The sequence below is a fragment of the Callospermophilus lateralis genome, chromosome 4 (genome assembly GCF_048772815.1).
Source record: "Callospermophilus lateralis isolate mCalLat2 chromosome 4, mCalLat2.hap1, whole genome shotgun sequence".
Taxonomy (NCBI): Eukaryota; Metazoa; Chordata; class Mammalia; order Rodentia; family Sciuridae; genus Callospermophilus; species Callospermophilus lateralis.
This window is the reverse complement of record NC_135308.1, coordinates 162513410-162530048: the sequence shown is the minus strand read 5'-3', so window position 1 is coordinate 162530048 and position 16639 is coordinate 162513410. Positions and strand designations below refer to the sequence as shown.

The window sequence follows — 16639 nt, the reverse complement described above, 5'->3', positions numbered from 1 at the left end:
CCGAGAACCGTGGAGAAGCCATCGTCTGGTAATAGGCCAGGCCTGGGATGAAGGAAAGGCCAGGTGACACCTGGGTTGCTGTGAGGGGACGGCATGGCTAGAGATGGAGTCTCCAGGTCTGCCTGCTGTGTCCCCAGCGCCCACCCTGGGCCTGGCAGAGCAGCTGCTCAGGGCGTGGCCCAGCCACCCGGCGCCCGGGGCAGCCCTCTGCCACCAAGCCCCACGCCCACTGTGTCCTGTTCTCCTCTATCTTACAAAATGGGGTCATGTGTGCACACTGCTGGTGGTCCCTTAGTACATGAGTCACTTAGGATGGACGCGAGCCCAGAGGAGCAAGAGTCGCAGTCCCTGAGGCAGAGGCCCTAGTCTCCAGCCCCAGACTGGGCCGGTTGGCGGGGATGGGCAGGGCTGGCCCCTCGGCTCTGCACTGTCAGGCCAGGGCAGGGCAGGGCAGGGGCAGGTGCTTGTAAATCTCTTGGGACCAGCCATCTGGAGACGACAGCAGGGCACCAAGCACTCACCTGAGCGTAGCCAAGGACAGTGGCCGCAGCAGGCCAGCCAGCTGGGACATGGAGTTCTACCCCACTCCGCAGCAGCAGGTACAGGACTCAGCGTGGAGCCCCCAGCCAGGCCTGCTGCTGGCTGGCGAAGGGGCCACTGGTGGGTGACAGTGGGGCCCTGCCCACAGCCCACCAAGGCCGTGTGCCTTTCACACCCTGCTGGTGTCGGACCTCAGAATCACTTTATCATCTGGTGAAATAGCTAAGAGCGGGGAGGCCCCTAGGTCTGAAGAGTGGGTGAGGGGCAGGATGCAGGACCCCGAGGGGGTGGAGGGGTTATGGCCCTGGTAGGTGAGATGCCACCCTGCGGGGCCCACTGGGCGGGGCATGTCCCCCCAGGACAGCCCTGGGTCTCTGAGAGACGGTCAGGGCCTGCTCCATGCCCAACGCCAAATCCACCCCGATGGAGCCGAGGGTTAGGAGGGGAAAGGACCTGAGGTTCAAAGCAATGAAAGAAGTCACAGAAGGGACACATGGAAGTGGCAGGACTGTCTCCTCCTGTCCCTTCACACCCAGTGGTTCTCAAAGTGGGGCCTTCGGGGGTCTCTGAGGCCAACTGTTTTCGTGATAAACTACGAGGTGCCTTCCCCCGGCTCGAGCCTTCAGTGGGGTTTTTCAGAGGTCCAAGGCCAAGTTCAAAAGCAGGTCCAAGACCCCAGCGTCTCTCACGAGCCACAGTGAAGGACTCTGCAGAGCTGCACAACATCGCTGCCCTTCCCACTGGGCTTTTGGTTTGGAAAAGAGTTTTCATTGACACTGATACTTACGACAACATACCATGAGCTCCATCTTATCTTTTAAATAATATTTTTAAACTTTGTTTTAATTGATAATGGGGTAAGTGTTGGTAGGAAAAAACCTATGTGAGAAAATGCTCTTTGGGGTCCTCAGTGATCTCTGGCAGAGACCAGAGTGTGAGGGCCGCCCGGGGCTTGTCTGGGGACCCCAAGGCCCAGCCGTCCACTCCTGCACCTGCTGGCCCCGTGTTACAGGCAGACACAAAGTCCCTGTGGCCTCATGCTGCAGTCTGGTGGGCGGCACTGAGGGGGTGCAGACTGTGTCCAGACTCCAGCAAAACCTGGAATAACTGAGCCAAGAGCACACACCGGGTTAGTGTCTTTAATAGATAATGAACTCATACAAACATTCAGACCCCGTAGGGCAGGCAAAGGACACTGACGACCCACAAGGGGGGAGACACAGCTGCGTGGCGTGAACAGAGGTTCAGCTGAGCTGGAAATCAAAGAGACGGAACTCAAACACAAGCCCATTTTTTTCATTTTCAAATTAGCAAATATTCAGCCTGATGACAATACCCAACACCAGCAGGACGGCCCGACCCTTGCTGGTGGCAGTGTTGTGGATTCAGCAGCATGAACACCTCGCAGGTCTCCACCTTCTCTAATCCAGTCCCCCACCCCAGGCTGTCAGGGGGAAGTGGTCCCCACCCCAGGCTGTCACGGGGGAGTGGCCCACCTGGAGACACCTGTGCAGAGCTCTGTTAGCTCCTGACAGCTCTGCTGTCCTTCCACAGCCACTTCACATGTGATGATCAGCAACGGGAAACGCCCGTGACGTGTTGGTGACAACAGCCACGTGGAATGATGTCACAAGGAAGAAAACACAAAGAAACTACGCAGGGCAGTGAGGGTAGGCTGGAGGGACACCAGGTGTCACCCTGTACGTCTCCCTCCACCTGACTCTCCAAAATCTCCTTCCTCTGCAGGTCTGCTCGGAGAACGGAGGACATGGTCACGGTGTCCCTGGCTTGCCAAGTTAGTGACACTGCGGAGCAGCTGGGTCTCCTCCCCTCCACTAACGCTCCTGTGCAGGGCCAGCCCCGCCATATCCTACAGGGACCCCGAGACACGAGACACTGCCCCTAACTCCCACGAGATGCTGCCAAGCTACCCCAGAGCTCTCAATTCCAAGCACTAGTGACTAGGGTCACCCTGCCCTGACCACAGGGGGACGCGGTCCTGCTGGCCCAGCAGCCATCTTCCACCTTCTCTCCAAGCCCCTAAGCAACTGCTTCCCAAGAAGAGGGCAAGAGTCATGGCTCAGGCCATAAGACGGGACCTCACGGGGACCTCTGTGAGGATCTCCCCCGTCACCCAGCATCCTGCCCCAGTGTACCCCTTCTGTCCAGCCTTGGGACACTCCCTGAGCTGACCCAGCCTGGCCTGTGTCCCCGCAGCCCCTCCTCTCCTGCAGGCCGAGTGCCCAGGTCACGCTCATGCAGTGGGGCCATTCTCCCTGGCCACGGGCTCCTGTCGGGTGGGCCTGCCACACCGTCACGTGGGTTCTCCACACCTCAACAGATACTCACTTGGGGCCAAGGTTGGCTCCTAGAAGTCACCAAAACGCTTCAGGACACAAAGGTAATCCCAAGGTCACACTACACACTGGCCAGGAGCCGCCCTGTAGCAAACCTCACCTCTGTGCCTGGAACACAGCGAAGCCTACTCTCCAGATGGGCAACACGCAGCCCAGACAACAGCCACAACATGTCCCAAAGTGTCAACAACACGAGAAACAGAACTCCCTCACATGCACTGTCAACTCTACTCCTGACCCTGTGTAAATTGTTACTTGTTTTCTTAAAATTAAGAGAAATAATCCCAAAGTATGTACTGTACAAAGCACCTCCTTCCCCACCATCCTCAGAGCAACACCCGCCCCATCACTATGGTCTCCTTCGGGGGCTGCGTGGGGCTTGGGTCTTAGCCTTTTGGGCTGGGGACTAAGATGTCCTACACTAGAGCCACAACGGGTCCCTCAGCACCGTCAGTGTGGGCTTCTTCCAAGTCCAGGGCAGAGGGGAGCCTGGGCCCTCTCTCATCTGCTCCAGGTTCCGAGGTGCAGGGAGCTATCGAGAGGGCCAAGGATACACAATGGCAGCCCCACCCCCAACATAAGCACCAAGAGAAGGGCACCACCAAGTCGCCAAATGCACCCAGAGCAGCGGCGAGCCGCAGGCCCGCCAGCCCAGGAAACGAGGGCCCAGCAGCAGCCATGAACAGGGAGGCGGCCAGCCTGGCCCGCAGGGCTCTGGTCCTGAGTGTGCAGAACCCAACTCTGAACCTCCACGCCTAAAGCAGATGGTCCCTCTCACAGAGCCACCAGGCAGGGCCAGGGCTGTGACACGACAGACATGTGTTTCCACGTCTGGTCTCCTCCCTGGCTAGGCTGGGCCTGGAGAAGCCTTCCAGGTGTCTTGTCCCCCCACAGGCCCCTACTCCCCAGATGCCACTGTACCCGCCACCTAGAGACACCTCTACCTGGCAGGTGCCATTCTCACCCAGACAGCTGCTAGAGAGGGAGGGCACTGTGCGTGGAGACAGTGTTGGGAAGCTGTGCACGGGCAGGCCCTGGAGTGCTGGGGTCCTCCCTCACACTGAGCACCATGGTCCCGCTGGGCAGCCTGGGCTGCCCCAGGGGAGCCGGAAGCCTGCATCCGGCGGCTATTTAGCAGGGCAGCTGGACCAACAGAGCCCATCACGAGCGGCGGCCTGTCTGTGGACCCCAGCAGCCTGCAGACCCTGGCCTTACACGGCAGTGGCTGCTTGGAGTCATGGTCACTTTTCCCAGCATCATCAAAACTCTCCAGAAAGGGGATGGGCCCCAGAACCCAACCTCTGGGATCCCAAGACAGAGGCGTCTGGGGTGTGTGCAGATGTGGTCCTCCTGTGGCCAGGCCAGGGCCACTCACATAGCAGGTTAACGCGGGGGAAGGTGCCCCACTCCCCGCCGTGGTCGGGTGGTCCTGTAAATGCAGCGGGCTTGGCACTGAAATGCGGGAGGAGCACCACAGTCTGAAGGGCCTGACCGAGCCCCCCTGAGGGTGTGATTTCTTGGTTGTACCTCAGAGAGGAGACCAAGGCTATCCACCCAGAGCCAGGGCAGTTTTGTCCCTCACCATCAGGACATGCATGCCACGTCCTGCATCGTCACTGATCAGGTCAAGGCAGTCCGCAGCTCTTCACCTTTACAATGCCACCCAGACCCTGGCTGGGGTGACCAGGGGCAGGACACCAGGTCTTAGTGCTTAATGATGCTTCCCAGAGGAGCGGGGACTCATTAAGAGGGACTCTATCTGTTCCTGGACAAATGGCCCAGACGTGGGGAGGGCACGCCACGTGGCGTCTCTGGAGACTTGGAGATGGCGTGGATGGCTGAAAGGCTGAGGTGAAGGCCATGTGGCACCTGAGTGGAGAAGGGAGTGGGCTTCAACCGAAGCAAGGCCCACCATGAAGTGACGAGGGGAGAGGGGTGACTGAACACCAGCAGCTTGTGAGCGCCCCCCTGGAGACCCAGGACAGCAAGCAGAGTCACCAGTGTGCCCCCTCCGCCTGCCTGCAGTGCCACAGCAGCCTGATGACACTGCCCAGGGTCCCAGATCTACTGTGGCCTTCTTCAGTGGGCAAGTGCAGATTCCCCATTCCTGTGCCATCGGACACTGGAGGGCATCTTCTGGAAGCTTCCCCTTCAGCTGCGGGGTCATTCTTCCCGGAGGAGCAATGAGGCACGCCAGACTGCGTCCACCTGCATGGCGAGGGCTGCCCCCAGCAGAGTGCTCACTTGGCCACCAACAAGGCCCTGCTGGCTATACTGGTCCTGGCAAGGCTGGTGATCCGTGGCAGGCAGGCAGCCAGACCCCCTCCAGGTACGCAGAGGCCACCAGTTTGGCCAAACTTGTTTCTTTCCATCCAGCTCGCTGCCAAGGGCAGGGCAGCTGGCAGGGAGCTGCAGAGGGCACCTGGAGAGAGGGGTATAGTAGGAGCATCCACAAACAGCAGGGCTGGGAGGGTCAGCCCAAATAGTTCCTGGGCGCTGTGGGGTCAGTGTGCCGGGACAGCAGGGTTGTGACCACTGGAGTAGAGGGCTGCAAGCAAGAGGGAAGCATGCAGTGGGCAGCAGGCAGAGCTAGCCCATGACAGGAAGCACAACAGGGTGACCACCAAGAAGGATGGAAGGAAGACCTCCAATGGACGGCGAGGCAGGGAGGGATGTCTTCAAGTGGGGCGGGCGATCCGGTTGTATGCACATTTCTTCTCCGCAGCATAGAGCCTCTGCTACCTGGGGACTGCAGATGCTACCAGGGGGGTGTCGGATCCCTAAAGGTTCCTGGCTCGGGTGGGCAGGGCTGGCGCTGGACTGGTCCCGTTGGAGGCCGGATGCACAGGGCAGGGCCCGGTTCCCGCTGCGGCCAGTTGGCGGCACAGCATCTGGCGCTCGCGCACGGCTCTGTTGGAGGCGGAAGTCTTCCTGATTTGGGCGCGCCGCGCATGCCTCAGCGGGGACTTGTAGGTTCTCCGCAACTCGGCCAGGAAGCCCTGATAGTTGTTTCGCAAGGGGCTGTCTGGCTGCATGTGGGGAATGGCCCACTTCTCCGCCTCCCCTGTCAGACGGGACACAAGGAAGGCCACTCGCTCGGCCTCACCTGGAAAGCGGGAGGCCTGGAAGATCATGAATCTGTCCATCTGCATCAGGAATCCCGCCAGCTGGCCTGGGTCTCCAGAAAAGGGCTCTGGCAGAGAAGTTGGAGGTGTGGTCATGGGTCGGGTCCCGTTGGAGCTGATGGCAGAGATGGGCGGGGTGATCTGCAGAGCCCCCGGGATGCGCGCCCTGGTGCGCAGCAAGGTCAGCTCGGCCATCACGCTCTCCAGCATGTTGGTGAGGTTGGCCTTCTCGGCCCGCAGCGTGGAGGCCTCCCGCCTCAGCGCAGAGTTGGTGAGGCGCAGGGAGGTCAGGGTGTCGATCACGTCATCCATCTGGGCGTTTGCAGAAGCTGCCGAGGCCGTGCTTTCGGCTTTGGAGGTCTGCGGCTGGACCATGCTGGCCGAGGTCAGCCGCAGGCAGAGGCCCACGGGTGAGCGCAGAGGCAGCGGAAACCCGGATCTGGCCTCGGGACGCGAGGGACGCCGGGCGGGCTGGCCAGCCCAGGCAGGCGGCGGGGTCCAGCGGCTCTGGACGCGGCTCCTCGCTGCAGACCTCGAGGGGCCACGGCTGGGCGAGGCGGGCTGGCTCCCGGCCCTAGGGGACAAGCGGAGGGTGTTTCACGGCTCCGGCTGCGCGCGGGGGCGCGGGGGCGCGCGGCCGGGAGGAGCCCCGCGCCCACCTGGGGGAGAACAAAGGGTGCACCTGCGGACGCGGGCGCCGGGCCGGGCCGGGCGGGGTGTGTACCTGAGGTCTCCGAGGCTGGGTCCGCCGCGCCGACCGCCACCAAGATGGCCCGCTCCGGGACGCGACCAGGCGGATGAGTCACTGCGGCGCGGCTCACAACTGCTTCCCGGTCAGCGCGGGGCGCGGGCGGCGCGCGACCTCCGGCAGGTGCAGACGCCGGCCGGGCGGGGCGGGGCGAGGCGACTGCGGAGGGTGGTCACCGCGCGGCCTTTGTGCGGGCGGGGTCGGCGCGGCGGCTGTGGCGGCGTCGCTGAGGCCGCGCTCGGGCCCCGCCGGTTGTCATGGAGACTCCCCGGCTCCGGAGCGCGCGGCGGCGGCCGAGGCCCCGCCCCGGAAGTGGGCCGAAGCCCCGCCTCCTTGACGACCGGCTCTGACCCTCCGCGGCAGCCAATCAGCGGCAACCGTGGCTGCTGTTAGTCCTTTACCGAGGAAGGTGCTGCAGGTTCCTTTCGTGCTTACAAAGGTCTTTTTATAGGGGTCGCAGCTATTTTAAAAATGAAGTTGACTTTTGTTATTGTACTTGCATATAAAATTCAGTAGAACATGTTCTTTGTAGCAAATCTTGAAAAGTCAGAGAAATCTAACCTTTTTCACCCAGGGAATAGTAATATTTCTGTAGTTCCATCCCGTCCTTTTTCCATGATATATCCTATTACAAAGCACTAATGTTTGTTCCTTATGAACCATTTTGTGACCTTAATAACACATTGGATTTGGGGGGTTTTCCCACTAAGGATAGTTGGGAAGCATGATTTTCAGTTTCTGACTAGTGTCTGGAAATCCTGTGCCACCATTTATCCGAGCATGGCCCCGTGGGTAGGTCCTTGTCTTATTTTCCACACTGGAGTTTTATAAACCACACTTGCACTTAAATCCCAACCTCTTTCTCTGCCAGGTTCCCTGGGGCAAATGCCAAAGAGTGAAAGTGGACCAAAGGGTACCGTCGTGGTGACTGGAGACCCAGATGCCTTCCCAGCTTGACCTTGCTGAGCTGCGCCTGGTGGGAATTCCAAGCCCGGGCCTGGCGGGAGAGCAAGGACCCCCCTACCCGGGTTTCCAGGGTACAGCCTGAAAGGGGACTGGACCTGCCACTGGACTGGACTCATTAAGAGCTCTGGCTTTCATTCTGAGGTGGGAATGGGGTGTGGGGGTGTCGGCACTTGGATAGGGTGCTCTGTGGCAGTGTGGCCAGATGAAAACCTCTAGGGCACAAAGCAGAAGAAGAAAGAAGGAGCCGTGTCCTTAAACAACATGGTGAGATCTTCCGTATGAGTGGGCAGGAGCTGCCCAGCCATGACTGTGGTCAGTGACTTCAAAAGCAGAAACTGGCCGGGTCCTCTCTGCCACACACACCCCCCCCCGCCCCGTTCTTCCAAACACACAGAGAAATCCTGGCCTCTCCTGTGGTCCTCATCAGTCTCTCCTCCAGGGTGTCAGGGTTGCTGTGCACACGAGTGAGGGGTCTGCTGTAGCTCAGGTGTGGAATTCCAGGTGTGTTGACACCATCCACCTTAAATTCCTAGGGGCACGGAAAGTATGGTTCATTTTATTCACCTCAGACATGAACAAAACATGAAATTAAAGAAAATTTCATTGATTTGGATTTCACTTTATTTCAAATGGGATAGAAGGTTGCAGCCCATAAAATATAACAAAATTAAATGATTTTTTAAAATAAGAAAAACCAGAGGAAGGACATTTGGATCTTGATCCAGATGTTGCTGTGCCTCGTGTCCTGACATGAGCACAGGGTCTCTGCTGCGACCACCCGGCAGCAGACTGTACCAAGAAACCAGTGGAAAGACGCTGGACTCGCAGAGTGGGCTTCCCTGTGCTCTAGACACCGTCAGCTGAGCCTCGGGGTCGCAGGCACCAGAGGACACAGGGCGGCAGCAGAACCAGGCTTTCTGCTTAAGTGGGGGCCAGGGAGAGGAGTCACCCCCACGTCAGAAAGTAGTGTGGGAGGTCCCATTCGGTCGTTTCCAGGGGGTGACCCTGGGACAAGGAGGAACACGGCCGGGATCTCATGAATCTCATGGCCCTTTGATCATGGATTTAAAAAAACCACGTTTCTGGACTGCAGACCAGGGAGTGGGGGAGGTACCCCAAACGGCTGCAGCTGGGGAAGGCAGGGGAGGGGGAGCCTTCCCCAGGATGCGCCTGGAAACCAGAGCGCTGAAGCCCGTGAAGACGTCTTCTCTAAGAGCACAGCCGGCGAGGACTCCCTGTTCTCCACGGTCCCTGGTTTGTAGCCTGAAGCGATGACGTCTCTGGTGAGTGGGGAGGACGCCTCCTGCCCTTTGTGGGAATCATGGCCTCATGTCTGAAACCTGTCCTGAATTCTGGCTCCTGGTCAGGATTAGACCCAGGCCCGGCAGCTCTGTCCAGGGGCTGGTTGTCCTGTAGGTAGAGGGCCAGGCCTCTCCAGATCCCTTTACACCCCCCGCCCCCACCGGGGCCTGGGGAACACCCTTGGGTGCACGTCCAGTCTCACCTGAACCAGTGTTTTCAAATATCCGAGGTTACACCCAGTATCCTGAGCTGCTCAACGTTTTCGTTCACTTTTGCACAAAAGAGGTGCAGAATTGTGGATCTCCATCTGGGGAGACCCTCCAAGGGCCAGTGGGAAACAAGAACCCAACAAGCGTCTCAAGTGGGAAATCTGGGGACTCTTCCAGGAGCCGTTTTCCCTTGGTGGAGTTTCTGATGTTTATTGCCGGGTGTGAAGTAGAGGAACTAAGCCACAGATTCTGGTTTTAAGTCGACCCTACAAATGGTGGCACTCAGTGACCCCAGGATTGCTCTGCCCCTTAGAAGATGGATCAATGCCAATGGATATCATCTTTGACCTTGTTAATGATGTTCTTTCAAGAACGATGTTCTGTGCTGAACCTGTTCATGTGCTCTTTGTGTGGAGAAAAACAGACTTCCCAGATTCAAATTTATAACGAAGGCAATCTTTTAAAAATAAAGTTTTGAATGTCTGAAAAAAAAAAAAGAAGAATGGCTGACAAACCCAAATAAATCCTAGTATGAATTTAGTAACCTCAGATGAAATTCATGGAACCGTCTGAAAAAAGGACTTTAAGGTAAGCATATTTCGGGTGCGTCATGAAAATAAAGGCTGATACTGTCTGGGAAGAGAACAGGATGTGGGGAGAGGGCAGGGGCTCGGGGGGGCTTTTAAAACAAAATAAGGGTGACCCACATTTCCAGGAAGAAGGAGGAAATGTACTCTTCCCGTTCCTTCCCAAAGCTCACGCCAAACAAGAACCCCACAGGACTCCCACAGGTGGGGAGAAGGCCGCTGGCTGGGGAGCTCGGGTTTTCTTGGGCCTCACTTGTCCCAGACTTGGATGGAAGAAGCTGGTGGCCGCCAGGCGGCAGGTGCAGGAGAGAGCTCAGCACCGCAGTCCCACTCCCTCGGTGAAGCCCAGCGGGGGTGACCAGGCAGACAGACAGCCACCTCTGCTGGCCCCTGCCAGGCACCAGCAGCACTCCTCAGACTCACCACAGGGCTGGGGTCACTGGGGCTCCGGCCAGCGCTAGCCGAGCACGTGTGAGGTGCTGGGTTCCATCCTCAGCATCACATAAAAAACAGACAACACAAAGGCCTGCTGTCCTTCTGCAACTACAAAAAAGTGTGTTTTTTAAAAATTTGTCTGCAGATTCAACACAATCCCTGTGAGACCCGGCTGCCTTGCAGCGTGTGCTGGATCTAAAATTCATGTAGAAATTCAAAGGAACTCGCGCAGGCAAGACGATCGTTCAGGAGAACAAGGTGGAAGGGCCACACTTTGCCACTTGAAAACCGGCCCTCGAAGCCGTAAAGATGAAGAATACGAAGCCTCACACACATCACCTCCTCCTCAACCGGGGGGCCACCTTTCAGCAAGCAAGGAAGAGTGTCTGAGACCTCACGTCCCCAGGAGGCCGGGTTTGTGAGCGAGACCCTGACCTCCCACCAGACAGCGCTGCTGGGGACAGACCAAGGGCCGGAGGGACAGGCAGCACTGTCAGGCTCAGGAGGGAACCTGGGCAGAGCCTGTGGCCTGGGAAGGAGCGATGGTTTCTGCCACATGTCGCTGAAGTGCAAGGGTCAGGAGGAAAGATTGATAGACAGGGTTTCACCAGCATTCAGATGACTTGTCCAGGTGGCGAAGGACGTCGGACACACAGAGAGTATATTTGCACCCTGTGGATCTGACGAGGGTCCACTATCCAGAGTATACCAAGGACTCTGGCAACAGCCCAGGTTTCCAATGAGCCGGGGAGGGATCTGAACGGGCCTCCTCCAGAGAAGACAGATGGGAAAGATACCGGCATCGGCCGCCATCCAGGACACGCAGACCCAAACCCCATGTCACTTCCAGCCCAAGTGCTGCCGTCATCTGAAAGATCATGCCGTGCTGGTGACAGTGTGGGGCCCTGGCCCCTCCCTGCTGGTGGGAATGGCAAAGGGTGCCCGTCGGGCCTAAGGGGCGTGGGGGTGCTTTGCAGGGCAAGTGGCTAAAGGTAATTAAAACCGGGCGTTTTCTGAACTTTACGTATCATCCAGCGCGTCAGATTACGGCGGGGGTAGACCTGAAGGTGTCCTGATGTTTTCCTGAAGTTGATCTTCTTCCTTCAGTGTGGTCTTTTTACTCTTGATTTGGTGACGGAGTTGCTTTCCGTCTCACCACAGTTGCGTTCTGTGAGCGTGGATCCGGGTCTGTTGGCGTCTTCAGGTTCTTCTTCTCTGCAGACCGTGTTTTAACTGAGAAGACTCTCTTTCTGTAGGCAGAGGTGCCAGGTAAGCTCAGGAGGACGAGGCTAAATGCAGGTATTTATTCCTCTTCTCGACTGACATGTGTAAAGGCTCAGGTGTCCTCAGTCTTTTGGCCTCTGTTCAGGGGGACTTTCTTCTATGCATATTTCTATGAGCCGACACTTAAAAAAAGATCATGATTCTTTTGAACGTTTCATCAAATTTAGATGCTGCAAAATAATAAACGCTTTTCATTTCCTTCCCTTCCAAATATGAATTTTTCCAGTTAGAACTAGGACTCTCATGGAAAGGTTCTCCTGTGTGTTGACGGATTCCTAAAACAACGGTGCATTTAACGCTGGACCTCTTCCCCCAGCTGCGCTCTCCGCACTTAATCCTGTCTCCACCTTGGCTTGGGGGGGGGGGGGCAGGATCCTAGCCTCTCTTCTGGCACCGAGTGTCCCTAATCCTTCCGCTTCACTGAGGCTTCAGGGCCCAGAGTCCTTGGCACTCATTTATTGAACACTTTGGTTAAAAGATTTCCTGCAGATGGAACACAATGAAAATTCCGAGGACTTCTTGAGCAACGCTCCAGCCTGCACTAGGACTCCGGGTGGATGTACCGAGCCATTTCCTGAGGGCTCCAGCGTTTTTAGGGGCTGATTAATGACAAACAAAACCCAGAAGGACACCCTGTGGGTTGAAGCCTGTTCTATTCACACTCAACTTTGTCACAGAAATATTCAGAGCCCCACCTCTCCAACTGTGGATGAGAATATTTCCTAATATGAACAACGCAGCTTCTGCTTTGACTCCTAGACTCTCCGAGGTGACTTGGATGCAAATACTGATCATGTGCTCACCTCCACTGGTGATCTGCTCCGCAGGGTTCCTGTTGGAGAGAGAGCACAGGTTCTTAAAGGGCGCTGGTGTGAAGGGCCTTGGAATCCTCTCTCCTGGCCCCCTGGATCCGGTGTGTCTTCAGTTCTCTGTTTGGACCTGCACTGGTACCAGTCCCTTTGGAAAAGCATTTGGTGTTAGAGTCTGTAAACAAGTCTGGATGGTGCCTGGCAAAATGCCAGAGGGAGTGGTTTGTGGAGCCAGCGAGCCATTAAGTGTGGAGATTCCTGATTGGTTGACTGCTGTATCTATTTTATGCTAATTAAGATAAGCTGTGTGGAATGTATAAATACCACTCCTGTCCTACCATAAAGGGTTCCTACTCCTGCTGTATCAAGGTACACAGGTTGTTCGTCACACCCCCCCACACACCCCCCCCCCACCCCCACACCCCCCCCCCCCCCCCCCCCCCGGTTATTTTGCTGCAGCCGGGCTGCGGCAATTTGGCACAAGTTTGTAAAGATGAAGATGGAATTCCCACCCCAGATCTCGCGTGTCCTGGGAAGGACGGTGCAGGCAGTGACTGGAGGGATCACTGGGTCCAGATCTCTCTATTGCTCCCACCTTCCCCGGGAGATAGAGAGTGCTACAGGTTGTATGTCCCCTATCAAAGGGTCTGGGATCAGGAGTGTTCTGGATTTCAAAATTTTTTTTTTGGCAGGGGGTGGGCGGTGAATTCTGAAATATTTGCACGTACATAATAAGGTACCTTGGGGAGGGAATGGAGCTGCGCAGAGCCGGCCCTGCGGAGGGGCTCTGGAGGCTGAGGGCCAAGCCCAGAGTGACTGCAGGGCTGGGTCCTCCTGAGGCCTCTGCCGGAGCGTGCAGGTGTGCCTTCTCCCGTGTCCCCGCAGGGTCTCCCTCTGTGTGGCTGCGTCCTGATCTCCTCAGGACCCCAGTCCTCGGATTAGGGTCCACCCTAATGATGGCCTTAAAGATGCAGTCACGTTCTGAGGTTGAGGAAATTGGGACTTCAGGGGTGGACGGGGCGGGCATCGTGAATCCCATAACCAGGGGGACGAGGGGAGTGGATGAGGCAAGAGGGGGCACCCTGAGAGACAAGGGCGTGTCGTCGTCCTCTGGGACAGCCAGGGACAATGGCGGTAAGCCGGGGGAGACTGCGGGGAGGCTGCAGGGCCATCTGCGGGTGGCCGACCTGCAGCCTGGCTTTTGTCTGCGTTCTCTTGGGTTTCACCTTTCTTTTTGCAGCTGAGGCAGGAGGATCGTGAGTTCAGAGCCAGCCTCATCAAAAGCAAGGCACTAAGCAGCTCAATGAGACCCTGTCTCTAAATAAAACACAAAACAGGGTGGGGATGTGGCTCAGTGGTCGACGCCCCTGAGTTAAATCCCGGTACCCCACCCCCCAAAAAATCTAATGCACAGATTAAAGACCTAAAGATAAACAGCGAAATTCTAAAACCTTTTAAAGAAAATAAAGGAGAAAACCACCTGTTATCAGGTTAGCAAGTCTCCCTCAAAGACGAGAGAAGCACTCTAACTAAGCCAAGACTGATGATCTATCTCTGTCCATCCAAACATGTAACACTTCTGTGCACACACTCACACTCACACACACATGCACACACAGTCACACACACACACACACTCTCACACTCTCTCACACTCTTCCTTTCCCTCTCCCATGACGCTCATTCTGGCTAGGTCAACACCAGTCGTTAGTGTGAGGACCTACGTGTCTTTACCGCTGTCTGTTCCCTGTCCTTCCTGGGGCTTTGGTCATCCGTCCTGGACTCACGAATGCCCCCTGCATGTGCTTCTTTTCTGTTGCCTGCCACGAGTTCAGTCTCAGATTTGCCACTGACTGTCTGAGTGGCCTCTCGGTGGCTGCACATCAGCAGAGCCTGTCACTTCCCTCCGGTGGTGTCCTGCTGAGCTCCACTCTGCCTCCTGTGAACTGCCCTTTGTGCTGGGCTCCTCCCCTGGCTCCTGCTGAGCCCCTCTGTCAGCTCTGGGCGGCCCCTGCTTCCTCCCCTCTGCTCTCCTTCTGTTGGGTCGTGCCCTTGTTTGCTTGTGCGCCCCCTCTAGTAGCCTTCTCAGGGACGATGCATCTGAATTCTTCATTTTTGTTCTGTTTCAGCTCTGACCTAGGCTTTGGCCACCTCCTAGTTTAAATTGGAAACCACTTTCCTTCAGGATTTAGGGACACTCTCTGTTTCCACCTAACAGCAGCGCTGGTGTCCAGGAGAAGGCCGTTCACCCGGGGGAAGTTCATGGGAAAACGTAGCTTTGCTCCACCCCCTGCCCAGGCCTCCCTGACCTGGCTGGAGCCGGGCCCCAGTTCTGATTTGCTGGTGGCTCCCTTCTGTCTTCTCCCTTCGCTCCTTCCCAGGTAGGCGGGCAGGACCTCCTGTCCCCACTGGTGAGCAGAGCGCCCCGACCCCCCGACCCTCAGAGCGCCCTTCCTGGGAGGGGCAGATGCAGGAGAATCGGCTCCGGCCGAAGGTCAGGGAGGCCCAGGGCAGATGGTTCCTCTGGCTCCGTTGCTCCTCTCTGGAAGGCAGACTCCTCCTGCCTGAGTTGGGCGCTGGCAGAGCCCGTCACCGTCACCCCACACCCACCTGCAGGTCCCTTTAGATAAAGTCTCTCTTCACCAAGGAGAAACCGGGGGTCTTTGCCAGTGTGAACCCCAGGGTGCAGTGACTTCTGAATCTGTTTCCTGTCCCGGTGTCAAATCCTCAGGTTTGTCCCTGACCTCGGTAGCAGACAGAAGGACGGAGAGTTCACCGTGTGCCTAAGACCTGCTCTTGTCACCCGCCTGCCCCGGAGCCAGGCAGGTGGTGGCCACAGCTCTCAGGATGGACTCCAGTGTGCGGAAGGCTGCGAGGTCTCAGTGACTGGTTTGTTAGCGTCACTCAGGAGCCGGACACCTCTGTAAAGAGCAGATTCTGGCGGCTTTTCAGAAGCTGTGGCTCGACTTCCGGAGGTAAGTAGTTAATCAGGACAGGAGATGAGGCTCCTGCTCCCAGACAGGCCCAGGATCCCTCCGTGTGTCTCGGGCCCTGCTGCCCGCGCTGGCAGTGCAGAGGAAGGGAGGCCACACTCGAGGTCTGGAACCGCTGCTGGCCGGCGGCTCTGTGCCAGTGGAGTGGCCCAGTGGGGGTCAGAGGAATTTTAGACCCAGATTTTGACGGTGGCCACCAGGAGGAAATTGTGGCCCCGGACAGGACTGCAGGTGGGGGTGCTCTCGGACGCAGGCCTGCGCCAGCCTTGCAGCACGGCGGTATCTGCAGCGACCAGGAGGACTGGGGGGACTTGGTGCCACACCTCCTGCCCGGGCCATCCTGGGCACAGAAGAGATTCTGTTTGCTGCCTGGATTCCGAGTTGGGGAAGAAGGCTGTGGGCAGGTGGGCGGAGGAGGGACAGTACCTGGACCTGTGAGCTGTAACTCTAGTAACTACACATGTGGGCGCCATCTGCAAGTCCAGGTGCCGAGGACACAGTTAGTAGGTCAGGGCGAGGGGATTCGCTAGGGAAGGAGCCTGGCGGGTCTGGGGTCTGCCCACAGAGGAGGCGACAGCCATTCAGGGTGTGTTCAGGTTGACTTCCTCCGCCAGGAAGGGCAGCAGGGGTTTGGCCCACTGATCCAGCTGCCCTGGGCAGGTGGGCAGGGACGGCTGAAGGTGGAACCTTCCGGCAGTTAGGATCTCTGTGACGTAGGGGCTGGGCTAGGTCAGCAGCCACTGTCGGAGACCCTGGGTGCCGCTGAGCTGGACACAGGTGCTCTCACAGGGGAGGTTCTGGTGGAGGTTGGGCGCCGAGGGCCTAGGAGGCCAGTGGGCGGCTGAGGGGATTCTAGACAGTTCCAGGTACCAGGGCCAGTTCTCGAGTCACTGTCACACACTCCACAAAGGACTACACAGAAGTGAGGGTCAGGACTTGGCCCAAGGTGCAGGGAAACCTCGGTGGAGGAGTCTAACCCAGCCTCTGGAGCTCATGGGGACTCCAGGGGCCATCGAGGGGACCACAGTGACCTCCTGAGAGGCCCAGGAAGGCAGGCATCTGTGCCCCCTCCATGGCTCACCTGGTGAGGCTGCTCCCGAGGTGCAGATTCTGCACCCTTCTGCCTGGGATCAGCTCCTGCTGCTGACCACATAAATATTGCATGACCAAATGGAGGTGCAAGAAGGGCCACAGCCCTCAGTCCAGCTCACCAGCTTTCCTACGGGTGGGGGGTGGGTGGAAATGCCAGGGAGCCACCATCCTCCAGGACCTCCCGGGACAGAT

At 57.7% G+C, this 16639-nt stretch overlaps 1 protein-coding gene and 1 long non-coding RNA gene across 2 annotated transcripts; one reads left to right on the top strand and one right to left on the bottom strand.

The window, feature by feature from the left end:
• Positions 1–1665: 1665 nt before the first annotated feature.
• Rtl6 (retrotransposon Gag like 6) lies at positions 1666–7065 on the bottom strand. The gene is made up of 2 exons (XM_076855471.2): positions 6747–7065; positions 1666–6596 (listed from the first exon to the last, which is right to left on the bottom strand). Exon 2 carries the CDS (start codon positions 6395–6397, stop codon positions 5678–5680), a length of 720 nt encoding a protein of 239 aa, XP_076711586.1. The 5' UTR covers positions 6398–6596; positions 6747–7065; the 3' UTR covers positions 1666–5677.
• A 78-nt stretch (positions 7066–7143) lies between these two features.
• LOC143398606 (uncharacterized) lies at positions 7144–8343 on the top strand. The gene is made up of 2 exons (XR_013091265.2): positions 7144–7209; positions 7642–8343. It is a non-coding gene; the product is annotated as an uncharacterized LOC143398606 (long non-coding RNA).
• Positions 8344–16639: the final 8296 nt, after the last annotated feature.

Excerpts from the sequence above, each read along its gene's own strand:
- Rtl6 (XM_076855471.2), bottom strand. The coding sequence starts at position 6,397 with ATGGTCCAGCCGCAGACCTCCAAAGCCGAAAGCACGGCCTCGGCAGCT.